Consider the following 22,104-nt stretch of genomic DNA (forward strand, 5'->3'; position numbering starts at 1 on the left):
GATTAATATTTCCAATACACGTTAATGAAATAAAAAACCTCTAAGCAACATTAAAGAAAAATAATTTTTTTCTAATATTGTATGTATTTTTAATTAAGCTATTGAAAAGGTTTGATGATTTGAAGTATATAAAATTAAATATAAAAATGATCAAGATTTCAGAAACCAGCATAAACAACGTGCTATAAAAGGAACGATGAAATTTCACTTACAAAGGAATAGCTTAACAAGTGATGGAGTTTAAAAAAAAAAAAAACACTAAGTTTTCAATTCTCTAGTTAAAACAACTTTTTTTTGCCTTTTTTGAAACTTAAAAATACTACTGTTACTGATTGTTATTTTTACCAAATATCTAGAACTGCGATCCAAAACAGCTACTAAGTAGACAAAATTTTTTTAAGTTATTTGTTCACAATTCTACTTCTCAAAACCTGTTTTATTTACCAAAAGAGATCCCTTGTCTCATGTCTGCCTGGATCCTTAGATGTGAAGGCAGTCATTATGGAACAATGCAACAATGATAGCTGCTAGTATCTGTTCATGACAATAAAAAAATTTTGATAATATCCAATACGGGGGAAAGTCATTCCCCAAAAAGCATCCTTGAGGTTAAAGAACAAAAAGACTTTCTAGTGAGGGCTATCTGCTGTAGTAGTGATCCATTAATTCACTACTACAAGGCGACAGGGATGTTGATTCAGATGTAATTAAACAAGTATGGTTTTATCAACCAAGTCAATTATATCTATGTAGCACTCCTTTATTAGATATTATTTTTCTTTCCAAAATCATCATCTTTTCTTAAAAAGCTGAAACTCTGTAATCTCATTGCTGTCACATTTATGCAAACATAAGCTACAGAATCTTTTAAGGAATCAAAGTTTGATCATGCATAGAATCCTGATTTTTTTTTTTTAAATGAAGGATTATTAAAAAATGAAAAGCCACAACACAAACAGTATATTTTAAAATAATCATTAACAAATATGCTAAAATACTTCTCATTCTTTAAAGTTAAGCCTCACTATACATACTTTCTTCCAAATTTTTTATACATACTTTCTTCCAAATTTCTCCAGTAAAGGAAAAATTAGTTAATGAACAAAAGAAGCAGGCAAAGGCAAATCTGTCGCAGACATCTGGCACCATCAGCATTAAAAGAAAAAAAATCTAGATGCAACAACTAAAATATTGAATAAAGAGAAAAAACGAAGGTTTTGCTCACAAGATCAGTTTCTGTTTAGCTAGAACCATTTTAAAGATAGCAAAGACTGCCAGACTTGCCCCGTTCCCATCTGTCTCTCTTCCTAAACAAACTGAGGAACATTTGTTTAGTAGTTCTAAATTATCTACCTCATCATATCTTATTTATCATACGCTAATGTCAATGAAAATTCACCCTTTTCAAAATTTCACACCTCTTACAAAATAAATGTATCCTGTGGTGCAGCGGTTAAGAGCTTGGCTGCTAACCAAAAGGTCAGCAGTTCAAATCCACCAGCTGCTCCTTGGAAATCCTATGGGGCAGTTCTACTCTGTCCCATAGGGTTGCTTTGAATTGGAATCGACTCAATGGCACATAAGAACAACATTTAAATGTTTCAAAATAACCAGAAAGGGGTAATTTGTGAAGAACTATTTTGATTAAACTTAAAAAAAAAAAAAAAGTTGCCAAAGATAATAAAAGAAAAATAGAGCAATTTAATTAACAGAGCTACAGTACTCAAATAAAGTTAAAATATAGTATGGGAACAGCTACAGCAAATATAATGATCATACCAGTGAGAGCAGAGAACATTATGGTTTTCATTAAAAAAAAAACAAAAAACTTCCAAAATGAGATAAATTTTTTCTTAATTAAAAAGGAAGAGGGTGAGAAGTGACAAAAGTGGACCTCAAATGTTGTCAGCTTTAATTTAATTAGTTTCAAAGTATATCTGTGATATTTTTATTCCAAATATCTTCCATCGAAGTTACTCTAATAAAAACAATTAAAAAAATATAAGGAATATAAAGACATTTTATTTTTAACTTGAAAAAATCACTGAACTAGAAAGTGAGAAAAATTGTATTTGATTTCTTTGAAGGTACTACACACACTTCTTAAATCCATGTCTTTATGTTACAATGCCCATTGCAAAGTCTCCAAAAACCCATTAAAAGAAAACATGGTAATGAAATGACAAACATTTCTAGATTTCCACTGATGTTTTGTCAAGTTCTCTTTTTAATAAAACTGAATGGGAAGTGGGCATTCAATCTCCTTATGTCTACTGAGGTCAGTCAGAATGGTAATTAAAAATCTATACATTTTCATCCTGAGAACCAGAATGTCTCCCATTAATGACCAGACTTCTAAACTCCTCTCCTTTCTGAGCTACAAGTTTTTAACCTTTAAGGGGTAAAGCTCTTCAATGAGATTTGATATAATACCTCCCTTTGAGAAGATTCTTTTCCTCAGTTAGAAATTAATTATGAATTTGATCATTCTGAGTAAATCTTTAGTGACTGCAGTTTTTATTGTAAATTATTTTGTAAATAAAAAAAACCCTTCGGAAAACGTTTAAAGTAAAAATTGCTCAAGATAATTTTCCTTTCTAGGCAAGATGCGCTGTTCTAGAGGTTTATTCTGACAAACCTTACTACATCTCAATTATTCAAAATCTGTACTCCTCCCAATGGATTTTTTATCCTCAATATTAAATTCAGCCATTGAAATTTTGAGCTTTTTAAATGAGAAACATTTTAAGTATATATTTTCTTAGAAATAAAAATTTAAGTTTAATAATTCTACAAAATGGTCTACAGTTAATTTTTTTGTAAAGTTGGACTCTTTCCTAGAATCAATGCTTTTTATAAAATTTTAATTACAAAACACATATTTACCAAAAAATCACATCCTATAAGTATACCTCCGCCTTGAAACAAAAGCCCCTTAAGGCCCAGAATTCCAGAATGCATGTAACCAAAAGATTAGCTAGAGAAATCATCAGTTTAAGAACATACAAGCCAACAGAAGGGATCTATGAAGGATAATCACCTTAAGAGAAAAAACTTTGTGCAGATGACACTGGTTCAAATGCATTCCCTTGGGGAAAAAAAATCAACTCTGTAAAGATAGCAGATGGATTTGTTTAAATAGTAATAAAATTAACGAGGGACTTTCATAACCATCAAACCACAATTATCAAGCATGCAACCATACTACAACAAACAATGGCTTTTTTTTTTTGGCCTATATAGCATGTTTGTCAGACACTGACATCTGGAGATTTCAAGCTTTTTAAATTCACAGGCATTTAGATCTAGCTTTGTAACACAACGTGGGAAACAACAGTTTTTACTTTCAGTTCAGCAAGAAAGTCAAAGAGCTTCCAAGGGCTTACCACTGGTGGATCAACAGGTGCTGGCGGTTGTACTTGTAGGTTTACCGCAACAGTCTGTGGAGGGGGAAGAGTCTGAAATGGCAACTGGACCAAAGCTTCTGCAGCTGGAAGCTCCTCTTCTGACACCAAGGCATTCTGCACCAAAACCTGGCCCTGGGACAGAATTTCAGGCTGCACTTGTAAAGACTGCATAGACTGCAGGGGCAGTGGTGGAATCTGAGCTGGAGGAGATGTCGACATCTGTGGAGGGGTTGCAATTGGGATTGGAGAGGACTGCAGGGTTGAATATTGCTGGTGTGATGTCGGAGATACAATCTGCTGACCTGGGGACACCAAGGCAGACTGCTGAACGGGGCCAATATGTACGACAGGGGAAGCTGGAAGCGGAAGATGGGATGGAAGATTCAGCTGGGCTGTAGGCTGCACCTGATTTGCAGTGGACTGCTGCAAGTTTGAGCCTGGCTGGAGGGCTGATGAAACGAGAGGGTGTGGCTGAATCAGTGCTTGTGGATGAATAATTATAGTAGGAGACTGACTTGGTGAGTGAGGTGGTGGAGGAGACACGACTACAGACTGCTGCGCTGACTGCGACTGGCCGGGAGACAGTGCTAGAGGAGGAGGATGGCTCTGAATTGGCGAACAATGTTGAGACTGGGCGTTACTGGGAGCCTGAGGAAGGCCATGGTTTTGGAGTGGTATACAGTGTTGGGATGGGGGTGGGTCTTGAGTTGGATTCTGAAGTGTGACTGGCTGAATCTGCTGCTGCTGCTGCTGTTGTAGTATCAGCTGATGGTGGGAAACCTTGGGAGGTGGTGAATGAAGAGGAATTTGTTGATGTTTTATTAGAGAATGAGGCTGAATTGGAGAATATGAAGCTGTGAGGGAAAAAAATGAAAATTAGTATTTATTTCAAAATAGCACACATTTTTAAATAAATCTAGAGGAACGTTTTCACATCAAAAGGTTATAATCATCAGAAATCTATTATAAGTCTTTCAGACAAGACGGTTTTGAAAATTCAGTGACAAACACCTTTTCCTTGGAAAACTACAAAGATTTTGTAAATTAAGCTGTACTGCGGTTAAGTTCCAAAAGAAAACTGCATGAAACAATTGATTCATAAATCTGAATCTACACATAATTTATTTTTTTATTAAACTGTTAAAGTCTCCAGGACATCAGCATTAACCTTTGGCAAAGCTTATCTACTTGAATTTTTTCTTTGGGTGGGAAGGGGAAGAGACATACTGAACGAACAAAGCACACATAACTTCAAAATCACAAAATTGCTACACTAAAATCAGGAACTAAAGGTCTCACACTCACATCTGTGTAACATGCAATAACCAAGGTAATTACTTATAAAATGTTCCAAATAAGCTCTCAAATTTTAGCTAAGATGAAGAGTTTGTATTATTTGAACCAGAAAAGAGACAATGTTTTATATAATAGTTTAACTCCACAAATTAAGCAAAAAACCCATGTATAAATGCTGTAGTACAGTTAAACAGTGACTGTAACTAAGAACTGAAACCTCGGGGGCCACTCCAACCTTAGGAGAGGGCTAGTCTTGCCGGCAGAGAGAATGCAACAATCAGAAGCTCCTGCTTTCTAGTAAACGATCTCGTTTACTCCTCTCCCCCCCGCCCCCCGCCCCCCCAACCACCACCAACACACACACACACAAACTCCAGTAATCTAAGTGACGGTATTCTTTTCTCCACAAAGAAGCCACTCCCAACAGGACTAACACATGTCAGAATTAGCATAATCAAGTTGTAAGCAGCTCCCCATCAATATGCCTCTTCTGTGCACTGGTGCGTCTGTTTACACTGAGGGAAATGCTGCTGAAATCCTCCCTATCTAAATAAGAATGGAAACTGGGGTCACTAGAAGAAAAGCTGAAATGACATCCTAATACTAAAATATGTACATTTAAATAGCTGTAAAAATCATACACATTTAAAATGGCTCTAAAGACAGTGCAGAATTTTTTCTTAAACTCATTGTTAAGATAAAGGCTATAACACTTTGCATCTATTTCTACATTCAACCACATTTCTGCCAATAGCCTAGTAAATAAAAACTTCCACCTTTTTTTTTTTTTTTTAACATTTTTGCATTTGGTTGGTATTATTTAAAATCTGGGGTCTTCCTTAAAGGAAGAAATTAACATCTGATTAACATCTCAGGAAAAAGGCATTTCGAAGGTCTGACAGAGGCACACTTAATTGTCAAAAAATAGAAATTAGGTCTGAAATCTAACAAAACCATTTTCATATATTAACTAGACTGGCACTTCTAACTAAGACTGATAATTTTATGTCAGTACTTCACAAATGTGTTGATAAATACTCTATATTATATGGCACTCCAAAAAAGGTGAATTAATAAAATCTTGGATCTTTATAAAGCGCTTTTTCTCCAGGGGGCTCAAGGTGCTTTCACATCTCTTCCATTTGTCCGCACAAAATGCCTGTCAAGTGGGTCAGTATAATTATTCCCCTTTTAAAGATAAGGAAATGGATTTTTTATGAGCATAACAGGAAAGGCATACATTAATTCAATTTTTAAAGTAAAGTTATAATTAAAATTCACCATATTCTTGAAGTACAATGGAATTATATCCACTAGAATAACAATTCTTTTTGTGCTCTAGCAAATAAGCAATCTTTTTATGTAATTGATAGATTAAGTCCATCCTTTCACCTAAATTAAATGTTTCTCGCATCAGAAATCAACTAACACATACATTACAGAATAATTACGAGGATATTTGAAAAATACTTCTGTACAAGAAAAGCCATAGTACTCTGGAGAATCATAGCATGGTTGCTAATTTTTCTAATTTTAATAAATACTTAAGAGTGGCCTTATATTAGGAGAATTAATGATTAGCACCATCTCTCACATATGTATAACTTGTTATTGTTTACAACAATATATATTATTTTGTTCAATCATTACAACAATCTATCAGGTACACAGGATACTACACTAATCCAACATATTAAAAAAATATATATTACAGGTGAAAAAATTCTAAGTAGCTAAGTGGCTTGCCTGAAATCACCTGGTTATAAAGGGGCAGAGCTGGGTCTCAAAGAACCCACAATCCTAACTGAGTCTAGGGCCCTTTTCACTACACACTGAAATAATGTCTACAAAAAACAGTACTGGTATATGTATTTTCCAAGTAAACTGACAGCATAAAAAGCTCTAAAAACTGCTATAAAAAAAAGAACTTCAGTACTAGTAGAGTTCATCATAATTTCCAGACTTTTGGCTAAAGTTTCCCTTTAATTGATGTATTAAAAATAGAATTATTAACTATCAAGTGCGAACTCCACCTTCAGAGAGAAATGATGAAGAAAAACTAAATGCTTTTAGCCCCCTAGAAATAACATATAAGGAAACAATAACCGTTTTCATTATAATCATCAGGCTATACTGCCTTGGAATACAAGTAGATTTTTTTATGTTTGAAAATGATCTTTAGGAACAGGCATGTTTTTAATCAGAGAAAAGGACAAATTACCAATTCTAGAATCTCTCAAAAACAGCTTCCCATTAACTTCCACTCAATGACAGCAGAAAAAGTAAAAGGGCGAAAAATACAGCTGTTGCCTCACCAGAAGATACAAATTGCTCTGAATAACTGCAGCGTGCTGCTTAAACAGAATGTTTAAGTTTGGTAGCTGCAACGGTTTACGAAGTTCAGGAATAAATGTTCCCTGGTTTTATTTCTGACACCGTGTAATACTGAGGTTGGTTAATATGTCTAAAATCTAATTTTGGAATTGCAATTGTCCCTCAATGCAGGAGATTCTTTGATGGTTTTTGGCTCACTGGTCTCCTCCACACCTACAAAAAATATTGGCCATCAGAACAAGGCAAACTATAAGGCTATTATCACACTATCAGTGAAAAGGGGAAGAATACATTGCAACTTGGAAGCAGGTATTGAGAGTTCAGGGATACTGCGAATCTGAAAGCAGATCTCCTTGTCTGAACTAACCCTGAAACAGTTTCCAGCTTTCTCTGAAGGTACCATTGTCTTAGGAAGGAAATTAACCTGCCCTTCATTATCATCTATCAAAACTATAGGAATCACTAGAAATTGTCCCCTGAGCAGTCATTCCAAGTACAGTGGTTCGTGCTGCTCCACAGTGACTCTTTCTGTCAACACTGGCTAGAAGCTGGTCTGAGGCTGAGAATACTCTGGACAGTGCAGTGCAAAAACCCAGTTACCAAGCCATAGAAAGTAGAGTCTGACACACAGAGGTTTATACAAAAGAATTCAAGCCTATCGATTCATGAGTGGATTTGCTAATGTATGCATCATAACAAAGCCTACACTTACCTAGGATTCAGATTTAACAATCAGCAGAGTAATACTGAGTGTGAACGGGAAAAATCGTGCTGTAATTTCTAAAACCAAATGGAAAAATGGATCCTGAACTATTAATCCAACAAATATTTACTCTCACGTAAAGTAGAGGGTCAGCAAAAAAGAGGATGACCCTCAACGATATGGACAGACACGGTGGCTGCAACAATGGGCTCAAACACAGCAACAATTATGAGGATGGTGCAGGACTGGGCTGTGTTTCGTTCTGTTGTACACAGGGTTCCTATGAGTCGGAATCGACTCAATGGCACCTAACAACAACAACAAATTTTATGTAAGTAGATATAAGGCACAACTAAGTGCTATCAGAATGCGAAGATGAAAAGGTGACTCTGAAAAAGCATTCGATGAGTTAAGAAATATAAAGTGCTAAAATAGTGCCTGACACATAAGTGCTCAATATTATTATCCTACCCTCAAGGAGCTTTATTCCCTAGAGCTAGGATCGATAAAAGAAAAAGTACCACAAGGGAGCATCAAAATGTTAAAGAAATTCAGAATGATAGGGGAATTTAACTAGGGGAATCAGACAACTCCAAGATTTTGAGATTGGACAATGCAGAGTGTACTGGCAATATTAGCACATAGAGGAAGCATGAAAAGAGAAATCAGTTTACGTGGAGGAAGGCAGACTTCCGTAACGTAAAATAAATCTTTTTAAAAAGTAAAGCAGAGTTACAAAAGGACATAAGGAAGATGCTTACCTGATGATGTTGCTGTTGTCTCAAAGGAGGATTTTTTAAATGTAAGTGAGATGTCTAGCCAAGTGCATCTCACACATATACACACTCTCAGTAAAGATTGAGTATAAAAAGCTATGCAGATATATTAAGAATAGGGGAGACCTAAGTATGCTTGAGAAGTAAAGGAAAGCATCTAGCATGAGAGAGACAAACCCTGTGACTACTGGAGAAGGTCAGGAGCAGAAAAATGAAGATGTGACCAATGATACAAGCAAATGGTGCTGACGTTACAGAAGAAAACAGATAATCCTTTATTTTACGAGGAGTGAAGAAAGCTCAACACTGGGAAATTCTGAGATGAAGAGTTGAGATGGTAAGGAAGCTCACTCTGGATGGCTCTAACATTTTCGGCATGAGAACCATGAGTGAAGGTTCTCGGTAGACTGTGAAAGGGAACACAGGTGGAATTCAAAGCTTACTGAGAATGAATGAAAAAAAACTTAGGTTAATTCCCCGACTTCTTCCTCTCAGAGATGAAATCAGAGAAAGGGGAAAAAAACACGGTAAGGAAAATAATTATGCATAACCCTTATTTTTGAAAAGAGACAAATTCCTCCCCACTGATTTGAAATATACGCTTGCTTTTTTTATAAGCTTTTAATTTCATTCCACTAAAACTACAGGCAAATCTTTTGTTTAAAGCTAAAACGATTTAGTGATATGATAAGGTACACTGTTAGCTCTTAAAAAAGTGAGACCACTACATAACGAAGATGTTAATCAAATGCCAATTTCCAAAAATGTCTATTTTACTGTTATAATTTGTTTTAGTTATTGGGCTTTTCTAATTTTTTTAAGTGACAATACTGAAATGTCCTTTTTGAATTCATAAAATTCACATTTTAAACTTTGAAAAGTATTATTTTTATTCAAGTAATACACATCCTTTGTTTTTCTCTGCCTGCTAAGAAAATTAATAATGTAACCATTTTCAATAAAAGTTTTATCCCACCTGGTGCTATTAATTGGTGAATACTTGATGTTCGGGTGACAGCTGTGCTTCGTGACTCCAGACTTGAACTCTCTCCTTTCTTATTACTTTCTGGAGAAGGATCTCGTTGGCTGATTTTAGAACTGGTCACAGTTGTTTTGTTATGGCAAATTGTCAGTGACTGAGTTTGACCAAGGCTTTTCGGTGGACCATTCTGTGAGCTAGATAATACACCCAACTTCTGGCTGCGTAATGTTAAATTCTGAACCTAAGAACCACATAACAGAAAATCAGGATGAAAACAGGTGGTTTTAAACAATGTGGTAATCATTGCCATTATAACTATGGCAACACATTTATATCCCACTTTTCATACATAAAGCTCCAAGCACTTGAAACAAATGATTAACCCTGAAGAAAAGGGGAATTGTTATTATAAGTTGCCACATCTTAAATAAAAAGTGGAAATTTTTTACAAAGACATTAAGAGAAAGAATCCAAAGAGCTAAAGGAAAACAGGTGTGTGTGCATGTGTTGCAAATGAACTACAAACATGAGGCAATTACTCTGAGCATACTACATTTTAATGTTAACAGCTCTAACTGTAGAAATTATAAAGGGATGCTAATCTTGCAAGTAAAGAAACTTAACCAATTAATCAAATCACCTACTCCATTGTGATTAGAATTATGAAAAGTACTTTTGATAAACGTTTTTTTTTCATTAAATTTTGTTGATTTTGTATTAAACACTCACTTGCCTTTTGAGGACTAAATCTCATGAACTGCAAAGATTATGCATGGTCCTGAAATGGGTATTTGTGATGGTCCCTTCTGTCCGTACCTGGAGCTATAATACTGGCAGTCTGGATCATGGCAAGGACCACCCCAGTTACCCTCACCTGAGATTTATAACATTTCTAAGCAGCAAAAATGTTTCTCCAATAACTGCTTAACTTTTTGTCTGTCTGGAATGAATGCAAAGGAGCCCTGATGGTGCAGTAGTTAAAGCACTTGGTTGCTAACTGAAAGGCTGGTGGTTCAAACCCACCAGCTGCTCAGCTGGAGAAAGATGTGACAGTCTGCTTCCATACAGATTCACAGCCTTGGAAACCCTATGAGGCAGTTCTAATCTGTCCTGTAGTGTCATTATGAGTTGGAATCGACTCAATGGCAATGGGTTTGGGTTTTTTGGTATGAATGCATCAAATACATTTTTGCTAGCACTGGCCCCTGGCAGGAAACTGAGGTAAACAAGATTCTAAGGTAATAAAGCAAATCATACAGCTGCTTTGTAAATGTTCTTCAGTTTCATGTGTGTTCTGTCTCTACATCATTACTCTGATGCTCAAAGACTACACCTCCTCTTTCCCAGTATTCTCTCAGCCAATAGCAGGTACTATTAAATAAATGTCCACTTCAGGTCAGTCAAGGTATTAATACCTTTAATTTTTTTTTTTTCTTAAACTACTGAAAAGAATTTTCTAAATGAAACCACAGGGACTGTCTGCTCTGATTTTTCTCAAGTACTTCACGGCAATGTAAACATAATGGACTACTCAAACAATGTTTCAAGGCAAATTAACACAAAAATAAAATATAACGAAATGCAGAATTGCCATACTGCCACTCGAAGCCCTCCATGACCTAGGTCCAAACCACTCTCAGCCCCATTTTCTACTACTCTAGTCGACAATTCTTATATTCCAGCCAAACCGTATTACTCACATAACCTTGCACCTCCCTCACTGGTGCCCTTGCTCAAGCCCCGCCTACCTAAAATGCCATTCTTCCTCAAAGCTCTCTGCTGAAGCCCTTAACCCATTCCTAGTCAAAATCTCACTCATCCCCTAAGAAACTTTCCCAAAGTCCCTGGCTAAAAATAATTTCTCCCTCCCCTCTAAATGGCTTTTCCCACAGAATTTGGATCACATTGGCCTAGAGCATTGACAAATGTCTAGCTTCCTTTAGAATTGCTAATATATGTCTGTTAACACTGAGTCTCCAGCTGGCAGGCTCTCATTTCTGACATTCATTTCTGTACTCCCCGCACTCAAGTGCTGCAGACATAACAGAAGCCACACAAGTCTGTGAAATTCTCCTATATCTGATTCTGGATTATGTATTACATGGCTTTTTTTTTTTTTTGTAGATATTTAATTCTATTTATGATTTTCTTAAGCTAACATTAAAATACCCCATTCAACATTTACCTCTGTTTACCACATCTACCAAACAAATCTTAACGTATCTGGTAGAGGCACATAAAAATCTCCCAGGAAGCAAAGGAAAGACAGCATAAAATTTAACATTGGACACAAATGATCTATAAACTGGACCACATAATAATGATAATCAGAGATTGAATAATGTTTGAAAAACTTGAAATCCTGAACAATTTTCTTCAAATGAAAAGTATATTCATAGTAAATGAGGATTTAACACAATAGTTTTTCTATTATTTTCTGGAATTCTAAAGAAAATGTGTTTGTGTGTGTACACTTACACGTGTATATACTATATGTTGTATAATAAAATACATTACATATTACTTATATATAAAATTTAAAATATGACTATAATATCTGCGGTTATTTTGGCTTAAATATTTACAATAAATTTCAAACATGTCAACAAAATTAACAAAGTTAATTTAGCCATTACTAGAAGGACTACATACCAGTATTCAGATTTCCTTGACAGAATTTTACTTTGGAGGAGAGAGAACTCATCCTGCCTTTGGAGATACAGTGGATTAAGCGATCGGCTGCTAATCAAAATGTCGGCAGTTCGAATTTACCAGCCACTCTTTGGAAACTCTATGGGGCAATGGGCAATTCTACTCTGACTTACACGGTCACTATGAGGAATTATTTTTTTTATGAGTCGGAATCGACTCAAAGGAAACGGGTTTGGTTTTTGGGTTTTTAATGCCCAACTTTCATCTGCTGGTACATCTGAATCTTCCCTATAATGACATTATGAGAACTTTCCGACTGCATGAGGTATTTTTGCTAATTTTGCACCTTACATTTTTCTAGTGGTTCCTCCACCAAAACACTCTCACATCGATTATTTCACTTCAAACTAAGACAGTGTGCACTGTCACGGCACCCTCCTCTGCGGGGGGGACACCCTCCTCTGCGGGGGGGACACCCTCCTCTGCGGGGGGGACACCCTCCTCTGCGGGGGGGACACCCTCCTCTGCGGGGGGGACACCCTCCTCTGCGGGGGGGGACACCCTCCTCTGCGGGGGGGGCACCCTCCTCTGCGGGGGGGGCTACTGTGACACTGACGGCAGCAGAGCTCAGTTTCCAGCTTCCAACTCCAGAGAACTGCTTTTTCCTCAATTCTAACATCACCTGTTAGCTAGCTTTGTTAAGATTTCTTACTCTTCTATGAACGTACACTTTTTTTCCTGTATCTTTCTGAAAATCAGGTTTTTTTTGCAGGGTGGGCAAAGAGATGGAATTTAAAATAGTAAATAAGGGTAGGATATTCCATATTTCTTGTTTTTTGACAGGATGCTATAAAAAATTTTCAATACTGAAGAAAAAGCAACTTATAAGATGATGATGTCAGTAACTTAAAGATTATTAAAATAAAACTTCAAATTTGGTATTTCTGATCATAAACAAATTAAATTTTTTTTTAAACTGACCAACAAAGTGGAGCAGAAATTTTTCAAAACTAACAGTCTTGAACTTGAGAAAAGTTCCCACTGGAGTTCACAAGGTGTCAGCATCACCTACCACCACAAGCCTCATTCACTGACATTTCCAAAGCACGGCAAAGAAAAACCACCATCACAGAGAAGTTCCTAAAGAGCAATCTATTCCCCTAGTTCCTCAAAAGTCCACCCTTGAATGAAGGCAGATTCATGGAGCCACATTCCTGGATCACACCAACTGGACCCTGAAGAGATACTTTTATAAATTGATTATGCTCACAGTAAAGATGCTGTTAAAGGCTGGGTAAGATGCTTTCTCCATGAGAATCCACAAGATAAACTGTGCTTTAGAGAGCACGTGCTAGAAATAGTTGTGTTTTCCTAAGCAACTGGTTTGTTTTACCTTGGAAACTATAAATCCTTTAAGTGGTTGTGTTTCTCTCTTCACTATTAGCTACTTGAAAACTAAGAACCGAATATGTGATCCATCTTCACCTAATGTGTAACAAAAACAGTAATTAGTAACATGTGATATCTTATTATGTGCCAGGCACTGTACTAAGCATTTTATAATTCCTTATAACAATTTGGAGCTTTTACTTCCAATTTACAGTGAAGAAACTGAGGCTTAACAGGGGTAATAACAGTAACAGCTAAAATTTTTTTTTTTTTATGTATCAGATGGCGCCCTGCTGGTATAGTGGTTAAGCACTACAGCTGCTAACCAAAAGGTCAGCAATTCAAATCCACCAGCTGCTCCTTGGAAACCCTTTGCGGCAATTCTACTCTGGCCTACAGGATCGCTATGAGTTGGAATTGACTCAACGACAACGGGTATGTATCAGACAGAAGTCACAGTGGCGCAGTAGATAAAGCACTCGGCTGCCAACAGAAAGGCTCGTGGTTCGAACCCACCAGCAGCACCGCAGAAGAAAGATGCTGTAAAGCTCACAGCCTTGGAAGCTCTATGAGGCATCTACTCTGCCCTATAGGGCTGCTATAAGCCAGAATCAACTCGACAGCAATGGGTTTTTGGATGTATCAGACTCTGTTCTGTTTTATATTTATTAATATATTCATTCAATGCTCCTAACAACCCTATGAAGTAAGCATTAATTATTCCTATTTTATAAGTGTTAAAACATTTATAGAGGCCTGTCCACATGCCAGTTATATCCTTAACTGAGGCAAGAGGTTAAGGATATATAGTAAGTGGCAGAGCAAGTATCTAAACACAGGAAGTCTGGATCCAGAGTCCATATTCTTAAACACTATGCTATACTACAGCCATGTCCAAAACCAACCAGGTGGCAATTACTGTTGCTGAATTCAGAATATGAACCCAGTTCTGATTCATCCTAATGCTATGTTCTTCAGCACCGTATACTGCCTTCTTAGTCCCCTTTGCAAAAAAAAAAAAAAAAAATTCTGAGTATCTATAATATTCTAAACACTAAGAATACACCCTTCAATTTACCCTAAAAGTAAGAAATCTTTACTTTCCGTAAAGTCACCAAGATATTCTATGTTTCCTTCTAGAAGTTTTATAGTTTTGGCTTTTACCTTTACGTCTACATTCTACTTCTAGTTTATTTTTGTGAATGGTGTGAGGACGGAGTTAAGGTTCATTTTCCAATAGAACCAAAAAAGTAATATCCTACTCAATTTTTAAAACTTTAAATTTATCCAATTCATTTTTTGAACTTAAATCCATCTTGACATAGTTATTGTATAACTACTTACAAAGAAATCTGCACAAAAGAATACATCTCACATAATAAGAGAAATAATTCTGCTTTACCATAAAACTAAACAATAAATATCATTAGCAAATCTTCACATTAACCTTTAGTAATGTCGAATAACCTAGGTTACCTATGCCTAATGGCGTTATCATTTCTATAAAACAAAAAGCACTTTCTTGAAGTTCTAATGTTTTATTAAATTTCAATCTGGAATGCATGATAAAGAGCACTGAAACCAAGTACATGTTTATCTTTAACCTGAAGATCCAGACCTCCAGTTCCACATTATAAAGCTAGACAATCTCACCTGAGTAGCTGCAGACTGACAGGAAGATGACGATGACGACGAGACAACAGGAATGTCAGACTGTACAGCAGCCACAGTGGTAGCGGGTGTGAAAATCAGCTGTACAGACAGAAAACCAAAAAAATACCCTAAGACAAAAGAACATGTCCCACACACAATGTATAGCAGGCAAGAGAGACTGAAATTTGTGACAGAAAGACAATGCAGTTTAGGATCGTCTCCTAAGCAAAGATTTTATACAGGACAAAGAGAAGTTTCTGATAATATAGAGAACTCAAAAAAAAAAACCATAAACATTTCTGAAACAGCTTGTGATTCTAAGGCGTAGAGAAATAAATCAGCACCCAAAAGAGAAAATACGTTTTGGTAATATAGTATCTTCAGACCAAATTTTGCCCCAAATAAGCTATTATACGTAAACTTTTCCCAGCTCAAAACTACTGTGGCAGGGCTCCTTCGCTGGAAAGTTAAAATAGACAACTACAGTCACTATTCTTGGACACAATTAAGTTTCAGTGAGAAACATGAAAAGAAACACCAAAAAAGTCTTTTCAACCCTCTTTACCACAAAGGATAACTATGCCACATACTACATGACAGTATTTCACTCAGCTACATAGGATCTTTAAGATAAACCTACGTTACTCTTGATTTTAAAACTACTTGTAAAGAAATATTCACTTTAAATATAAACACTGCACATCCAAATTCAACAACAAAACAACCTTCAAGTCAAAAAAAGCAAAGCCAACTCATTTACTCATCACCATCTCTTAATTTTTTTTTAATATTGAAACAGAATGCCATTAACGTTTAAGGCAATACAATACAGAGAGTATCTATTTAACTTAATTATGGCAGTTGTTTCAAAGAATCTGTAAATATTCTATCTCAAAATTGTATCAAGGCTTATTCAACTCCTCAAAAAAACTGACTGCTATTCAAATTAAAATACCAATTAAGAGATCTTTTTAAACTTCAGTTTTTCAGTTACCAAATTTAAGAAAATTCAACAACAAAGTATAACTATCACAAAGAGGTAATTTTCAGCACAAAAAGCACTAAGCCTGAAAGTTTACAAGGAAGGTATTCTATCTAGCTTGAAATGAAACTGCCAGTTTTAGAGCCGAAAAAAGTCAAATAGCAACCATTTCAAATGGTTTGACCTAACTCAAAAGCACATTATTAGTTAAATAAGATCTCCGGGGGATGGGGCAGGACTAGAAATGTGGTAATAGCTATTCAGGAATCTGTGAGTAAAACGTGGGTTATGTCACTGTTTCTTGCTAGAAATATGACTGGAAACTTTCTTTGCAATTTTAGACGGACAGCTGGGGTCCAGATGTATATCCAGTTCACTGGTCAAAAAAGAATATAAACACATAACGGGGCCAGCACTTTGTCCAACTTTGTAAACACATCGCATAAATGCCAACCAATTTCTACATTCTTTAAAAAAGCTAATAAGTTAAATTAGAAAATGTAATAGGTACTCAAATACAAATAATCAAATTAACATTTTTAGATTAATAAAAGTTCAAAGTGAGAACATAAATAAGCTTGAAGATTTGAGGTGGGTGAAAATAAAAGCTAAGAATTATCTGGTGAATTATCAGGATATTCAATTCTGATTTCAGAAGATCTCAGGGTATAAATTCTAATGTATAATTAACAACCAAATTTTTAATATTTCTAACTATATTTCATCAAATCTTACAAATTTTACATAAGATATAAAAGATATACAATAATTTTATGCACCACTATAAGCACCAATTACAACCGTAAGATGCCACCAATTATAAAATGCATCCTAATTTCAGAGATGTTAAAATGTAGGAAAAAAGCGTTTTGAAATTGAGGAAATTTGATATTTTAAAAAATCACTCCTATATTAAAGAATCTTTGATAGCCTCCCAATGTTGCAAACTATATTTGATACGCCAAGAAGGCCTACCAATTAAAGGTAGAATTTTTCAGGACATAAATGTACAAGAGTTGAGCACAAAAAAAAAAAAAATTGTTAAACATTAATTAAATATTTTAAATGCCTCTTATTGCATCAAATCAAGAAACATTTTTTAAATTTCTCTCAAGTCCTTAAACACTGAAAAAATTTGGTAGCTCATATCTTACCATTTGAGCTCGGAGGTACATTTGAGCTTGGCTTGCCGTTAGGGTAGGGGAGGTACTCCCTAGTAACATAGTCTGTTGGGTAATACTGCCGCTGGTAGAACTGGAAGCCTGGGAACGGCTTATTAACTGAGCAGGTGTAGGAGAAGTGGACAGGTTGATCTAAGGAAGAAAAAATATTAGGTCACAGGCTTCTATTTCTTGCTTCCATGTCACTGAACTTCACCAAGCTATAGTTAGGCAATCAATGAATATAAACTATGGCTAAGGAACCAAAAGAGAGACCTTCATCTCTGATGGACCTCTTACTTCTTTGGTCAATTATTTGCACATATGCAAACAATAGCATGCACTGGTTAGTGATCAGGACATTTGTTAAGAATATCCACATGTGTTTAAATAAAATTCCTAGTGTCTTTCTTAAAATGTCATTTCCACTACCTTCCAAAGAGTAGAGTCAATTTTTTTTAATAATCCACATAAATAACTTAAAACATTCTAATCAATCATTTACATTTTGAGGAGTTTCTGAGAAGTGAACAAAAATTAAAGTACAAATAATCTACTGACGTATATAAAAACATACATGTAACATATAATTAAAGTTCTAACTCAAAAGTTCTCAGAGTAGAAAAACACACAACTGCGACTTATCGAACAGATGGAAAAATCCTGAATATTGGTTATAAAATTAAATTACGAATACTAAAGTTCTGCTCTTAAGAGAATAAACATAGTCTCTCTCTATAAGCACAGTCTATCTCTAGAAGGATACATAAGAAACTGGTAACTGGCTGTGTGTGGGAAGGGAAACGGGTGGGTGGGGACAGCGCAAAGGGAGACACCTATACCCTTTTTCATTTCAACTGCTTAGAACATGCACGTACTACCCACTTTAAAAATAAATAATATTTTTAAAGAGATAATAATATAATTTGATCTCAAATCCTTTTTGTGGAAAAAAAAGGACTAAAACTAAGAAATAGGTTATTAGACTTCTGATAAAGACGAGGAGGACTAATCTATCCATGTACACAAACCCACTCACTTAAATGCTAGATTGTTATAAAAAATTAGGGTATACACCTGAACTCAAAAAGGTGGAGGGAAAGAGAAATTCCTAGGTGCCAGAAAGGAAGAAGAAACTCAGAGCCCAAACACCAAGGCCCCTGGGGAGCTACTGAGCCTACTTCAGAGGAGAGTCAGAAGTGAAATCCCCATTTAGAGCCAACATAATGCAAACAACAACAACAACAAAAAAACCCAGTGCCCTCGAATCGATTCCGACTCATAGCGACCCTATAGGACGGAGTAGAACTGCCCCATAGAGTTTCCAAGGAGCGCCTGGCAGATTCAAACTGCTGACCCTTTGGTTAGCAGCTGTAGCACTTAACCACTATGCCACCACGGTTTCCTGATAATGCAAAAGGGCTGTTCAATACATTAAAGGGTAGCTGGAAAGCTCCACTCTTAAGCCCAGGGAAGCAACAATGAAGAGCAGTGCACCCCTCCCCAGTTGAGGGGGAAAGGGAGGTCCCTATGAGAAATCAAAACCCCAGGCTTGAGCCATGTGAGGGCACAAAATCCAAATTTACGCTACCTGCAAAATTCCATAATCCCTCCCAAGACATTAACATTAGAACCAGCTCAAGACATTAGTTAAAACTGAAGAGTGATTGGAGGAGGTTGAGTGAAGGCTACACGAGACCTCTCTGTACTATTTTTACAACTTCCTATGAGTCTATAATTATTTAAAACTGAACAGTTTTTTTAAAAACTGAATAATGGATACAGAGTTATATAATTCTCTAAACTTTATCTGTATCTTTTAAATATTTCCTAATTTAATGATATATTTAAATCAATAATCAAGTGCATAAGCGTAATTAATAAAGAATTCTTCTGCAATCTGCCTTTGACTCCTACTACACCACGGAAACCTCACTGTCACCAGTCTCCAAGGAGCTAACTGACAAACGCAGTAGATTCTCTTCTCAGTTTTCTGTACCAGCTCCTCTGTCTGTCTGCCTACCCCCAAATGCTCAAGCCCTGTCCTAGCACCTTCCTTTTTCTTGAATTCCTAGGTTATCACATCTACTCCCCTGGTTTCAAACAACTGAATCCTGATGACTCTCAATCCTGGACTACAAACCCTTATTTGGAACTCCAGATCCAACTACCTATAGAACACATCTTTCTGGATGTCTGTTACCAACTCAAACTCAACATGTTCGTGTTCAAACAACAAAATCATTATTATTCTTCCTAAACCAGCCCTCCTCCTATTACGTATTTCACAAATCATCCCGGCATCTTCTAAAATCCCCTTTTAGAATTATCTGGGACTCATCCTTGATTCTTCCCTCTCCTTTGCCACACACTCAAAATCAGTCATGTGCCTTACTGTATCTACATCCTTTATTCTCGTCATTTCCATTTTGATTTCTAATTACATAGGATGAGAGTCTGGGCCCACGCTGAAACAGGCTGCTTAGCCATGTTGAAAACCCCAATCAACACCCCTTCCCCCCTTTCTTTGTCTTGCTAACCACAAGCTTCTTTTGAGCAACATTTTTCAAGAAGTCGCAGCAGGCAGTGGCTCCATCCACTAAACTACCCCGAGTTATACCTTGAAGCATGCACAGATTGAAGAAATCATATCCTTCAACCGACCCTCCTGGACCCGACTGTCGCTGGAAGGAACGGTATTTCCCAGTCCATAATTTCACCCGGCTCCATTTCAGAAGTGAGGGGTCCCACTACACACACATCCGACAGAAGATGATTTAATATCCAGATCCCCAAATATGGACATGGGAGGGCTAAGCGTGGAAAGTTCCGCGTACCAAACTGAACCACAGAAGCCACTGGAAACAAAAAGTTCCCCAGCCCCCTTAGTCAGGTAGCATGTGGCCTTATGGTTACTAGACCCCACGCGCTCCTTGTACGCACAGACTATAAACTTGCCACTTTCTGTTTCCGTTGCAATCAGTGTCCGTCTTATTTCAATCGGCTAATAAGACTGGACAAGAACCTGAGCGGCGTCTGGTTACAATGTCACCATGGCACTTCTAGCTAGATTACTTTAACAGCCGCAAATTGATCTCCCTGCCTGGAATCTTGTGTCTTCCTACTTTTCAAAGAATCTTTCCCTGATTTTACTAATTTTCCATTTAAAATTCTTCCACACCTCCCATAAAGGATAAAGTTCAACCTCCCTAACTACCTCTCTAGCATCCCCTCCTCCCACTCCATACACACCCTTCACATTAGCCATGTGAAGTTATCTGCAACCTCACGATGTCTCAGGCCTCAATAGCGTGGGTAACAATGGTCCTGACTGGACTGAACAGTCCTCCGCACTTCCCATAGCCCACCCTATCCTCACCTATATTGTGAACAACTCTTCAAAAGTCATTTACTCTAATAAGCACTTCAAGGCATCCCCATATCCCAAAGGAGAACTGACTCCTTTTTTGCCTAACTCTATCTTCCATACATTTCTATTTCTTCTAAATGCTAAACTCTTAAGTTCTTTAAGGATAAGAATCATCTTCATAGATCATCTTCATATATCCACTGTCTGTGAAAGTGCCTTCATTCAATAAAAGTTTATTAAAGAATGCCACGTTGCTTAAAGGCATATTTCATAGTTTTAATAGTTAAGCTGACCACAGGGAGAATGAGTATGAAAAAGACAGAAGGAGAAAGAGAAAAACAGCTCCAGTATAGTCAATAACAAAGCAGAATAAAAATGCAAAGACGGTGTGGGTAATACTAGGTTCAACTCAATTTTTGATATACTACATAATTATTAACATGTCCCCCCAAAAAACTATTATTCTTTTTCTACACCTCACTACATATGGACATTTTGGATAAAGCCTTATTCCAAATATTAAACCACTCAGCAGAATATAACCGGACCATAGTATTCTAACTCCTGGTGAACTTTGGTGTTCAGGGATCTTTCTTACTGTTCCCTGATAATTTACTAATTCAGGTCACACTGCAGTAAGAATGTCTCCGCATGTTTTTTAGTCAATGATTCTAGGAAGGAAGGGTGGAAAGGCAGAAGAAAGGGTGGGTGGGAGGGAGGGAGGGAGGGAGGGAGGAGGGAGGGAGGAAGGAAGGAAGGAAGGAAGGAAGGAAGGAAGGAAGGAAGGAAGGAAGGAAGGAAGGAAGGAAGGAAGGAAGGAAGGAAGGAAGGAAGGAAGGAAGGAAGGAAGGAAGGAAGGAAGGAAGGAAGGGTAGAGGGAAGGAAGGAAGGGTAGAGGGAAGGAAGGAAGGGTAGAGGGAAGGAAGGAAGGGTAGAGGGAAGGAAGGAAGGGTAGAGGGAAGGAAGAGTGCAGGGAAGGAACTCTAGTAAGGATAATCTATGCATTCTTTAAACAAAACCATAATAAAGAATCTTTTTATAAAAAATGATTGGCTAATCACTAAAATGTCTAACAGAGTCTCTTTAAGGAAGTACAATACAGTACAAACAAGTTTGTGCATAATGTATTTTTATACAAGTTATATATTTAAAACCAAGAAAAAAGGAAGTAAGAAAACTACACAGTAACTTCCGGACCACCTGCATTCCACTTGTCTAAGTTATGAAATCAAGAACAAGTATTGTGTCTACTTTTAGCTCCATACAGCAAGTAACACTTCAGGCAGTGTCTACTATTAAATGCCCAACCCATATGGACCAATCAATCAGCAGCCATCTCTGTAAGAAATTCATCTCCCCTGCTGGCCTGACTAAAACAATGCCCTTCCTTTCTATAATTG

General features: G+C 36.7%; 1 protein-coding gene across 13 annotated transcripts in view; it reads right to left on the minus strand.

Moving 5' to 3' along the window:
* The window catches only part of PHC3 (polyhomeotic homolog 3), a 96,574-nt gene that overhangs the window by 45,313 nt on the left and 29,157 nt on the right, over positions 1-22,104 (minus strand). For 6 of the 13 annotated variants that reach the window (XR_010319125.1, XR_010319126.1, XM_064275455.1 and 3 more), the window contains 5 exons: positions 17,329-17,487; positions 15,193-15,291; positions 9,493-9,739; positions 3,387-4,261; positions 3,041-3,088 (listed from right to left, as the gene is read on the minus strand). Coding sequence is in view for 11 of the 13 variants with exons in the window: in XM_064275455.1 (XP_064131525.1) it covers positions 3,041-3,088; positions 3,387-4,261; positions 9,493-9,739; positions 15,193-15,291; positions 17,329-17,487 (1,428 nt within the window). In the remaining 2 variants the exon portion in view is untranslated. Of the gene's footprint in view, positions 1-3,040; positions 3,089-3,386; positions 4,262-9,492; positions 9,740-15,192; positions 15,292-17,328; positions 17,488-19,954; positions 21,363-22,104 lie in introns of those variants that run through there. The other 7 variants (XM_003416244.4, XM_064275459.1, XM_064275460.1 and 4 more) reach the window with 5 other exon arrangements.

Source organism: Loxodonta africana, chromosome 23 (genome assembly GCF_030014295.1).
Source record: "Loxodonta africana isolate mLoxAfr1 chromosome 23, mLoxAfr1.hap2, whole genome shotgun sequence".
Taxonomy (NCBI): Eukaryota; Metazoa; Chordata; class Mammalia; order Proboscidea; family Elephantidae; genus Loxodonta; species Loxodonta africana.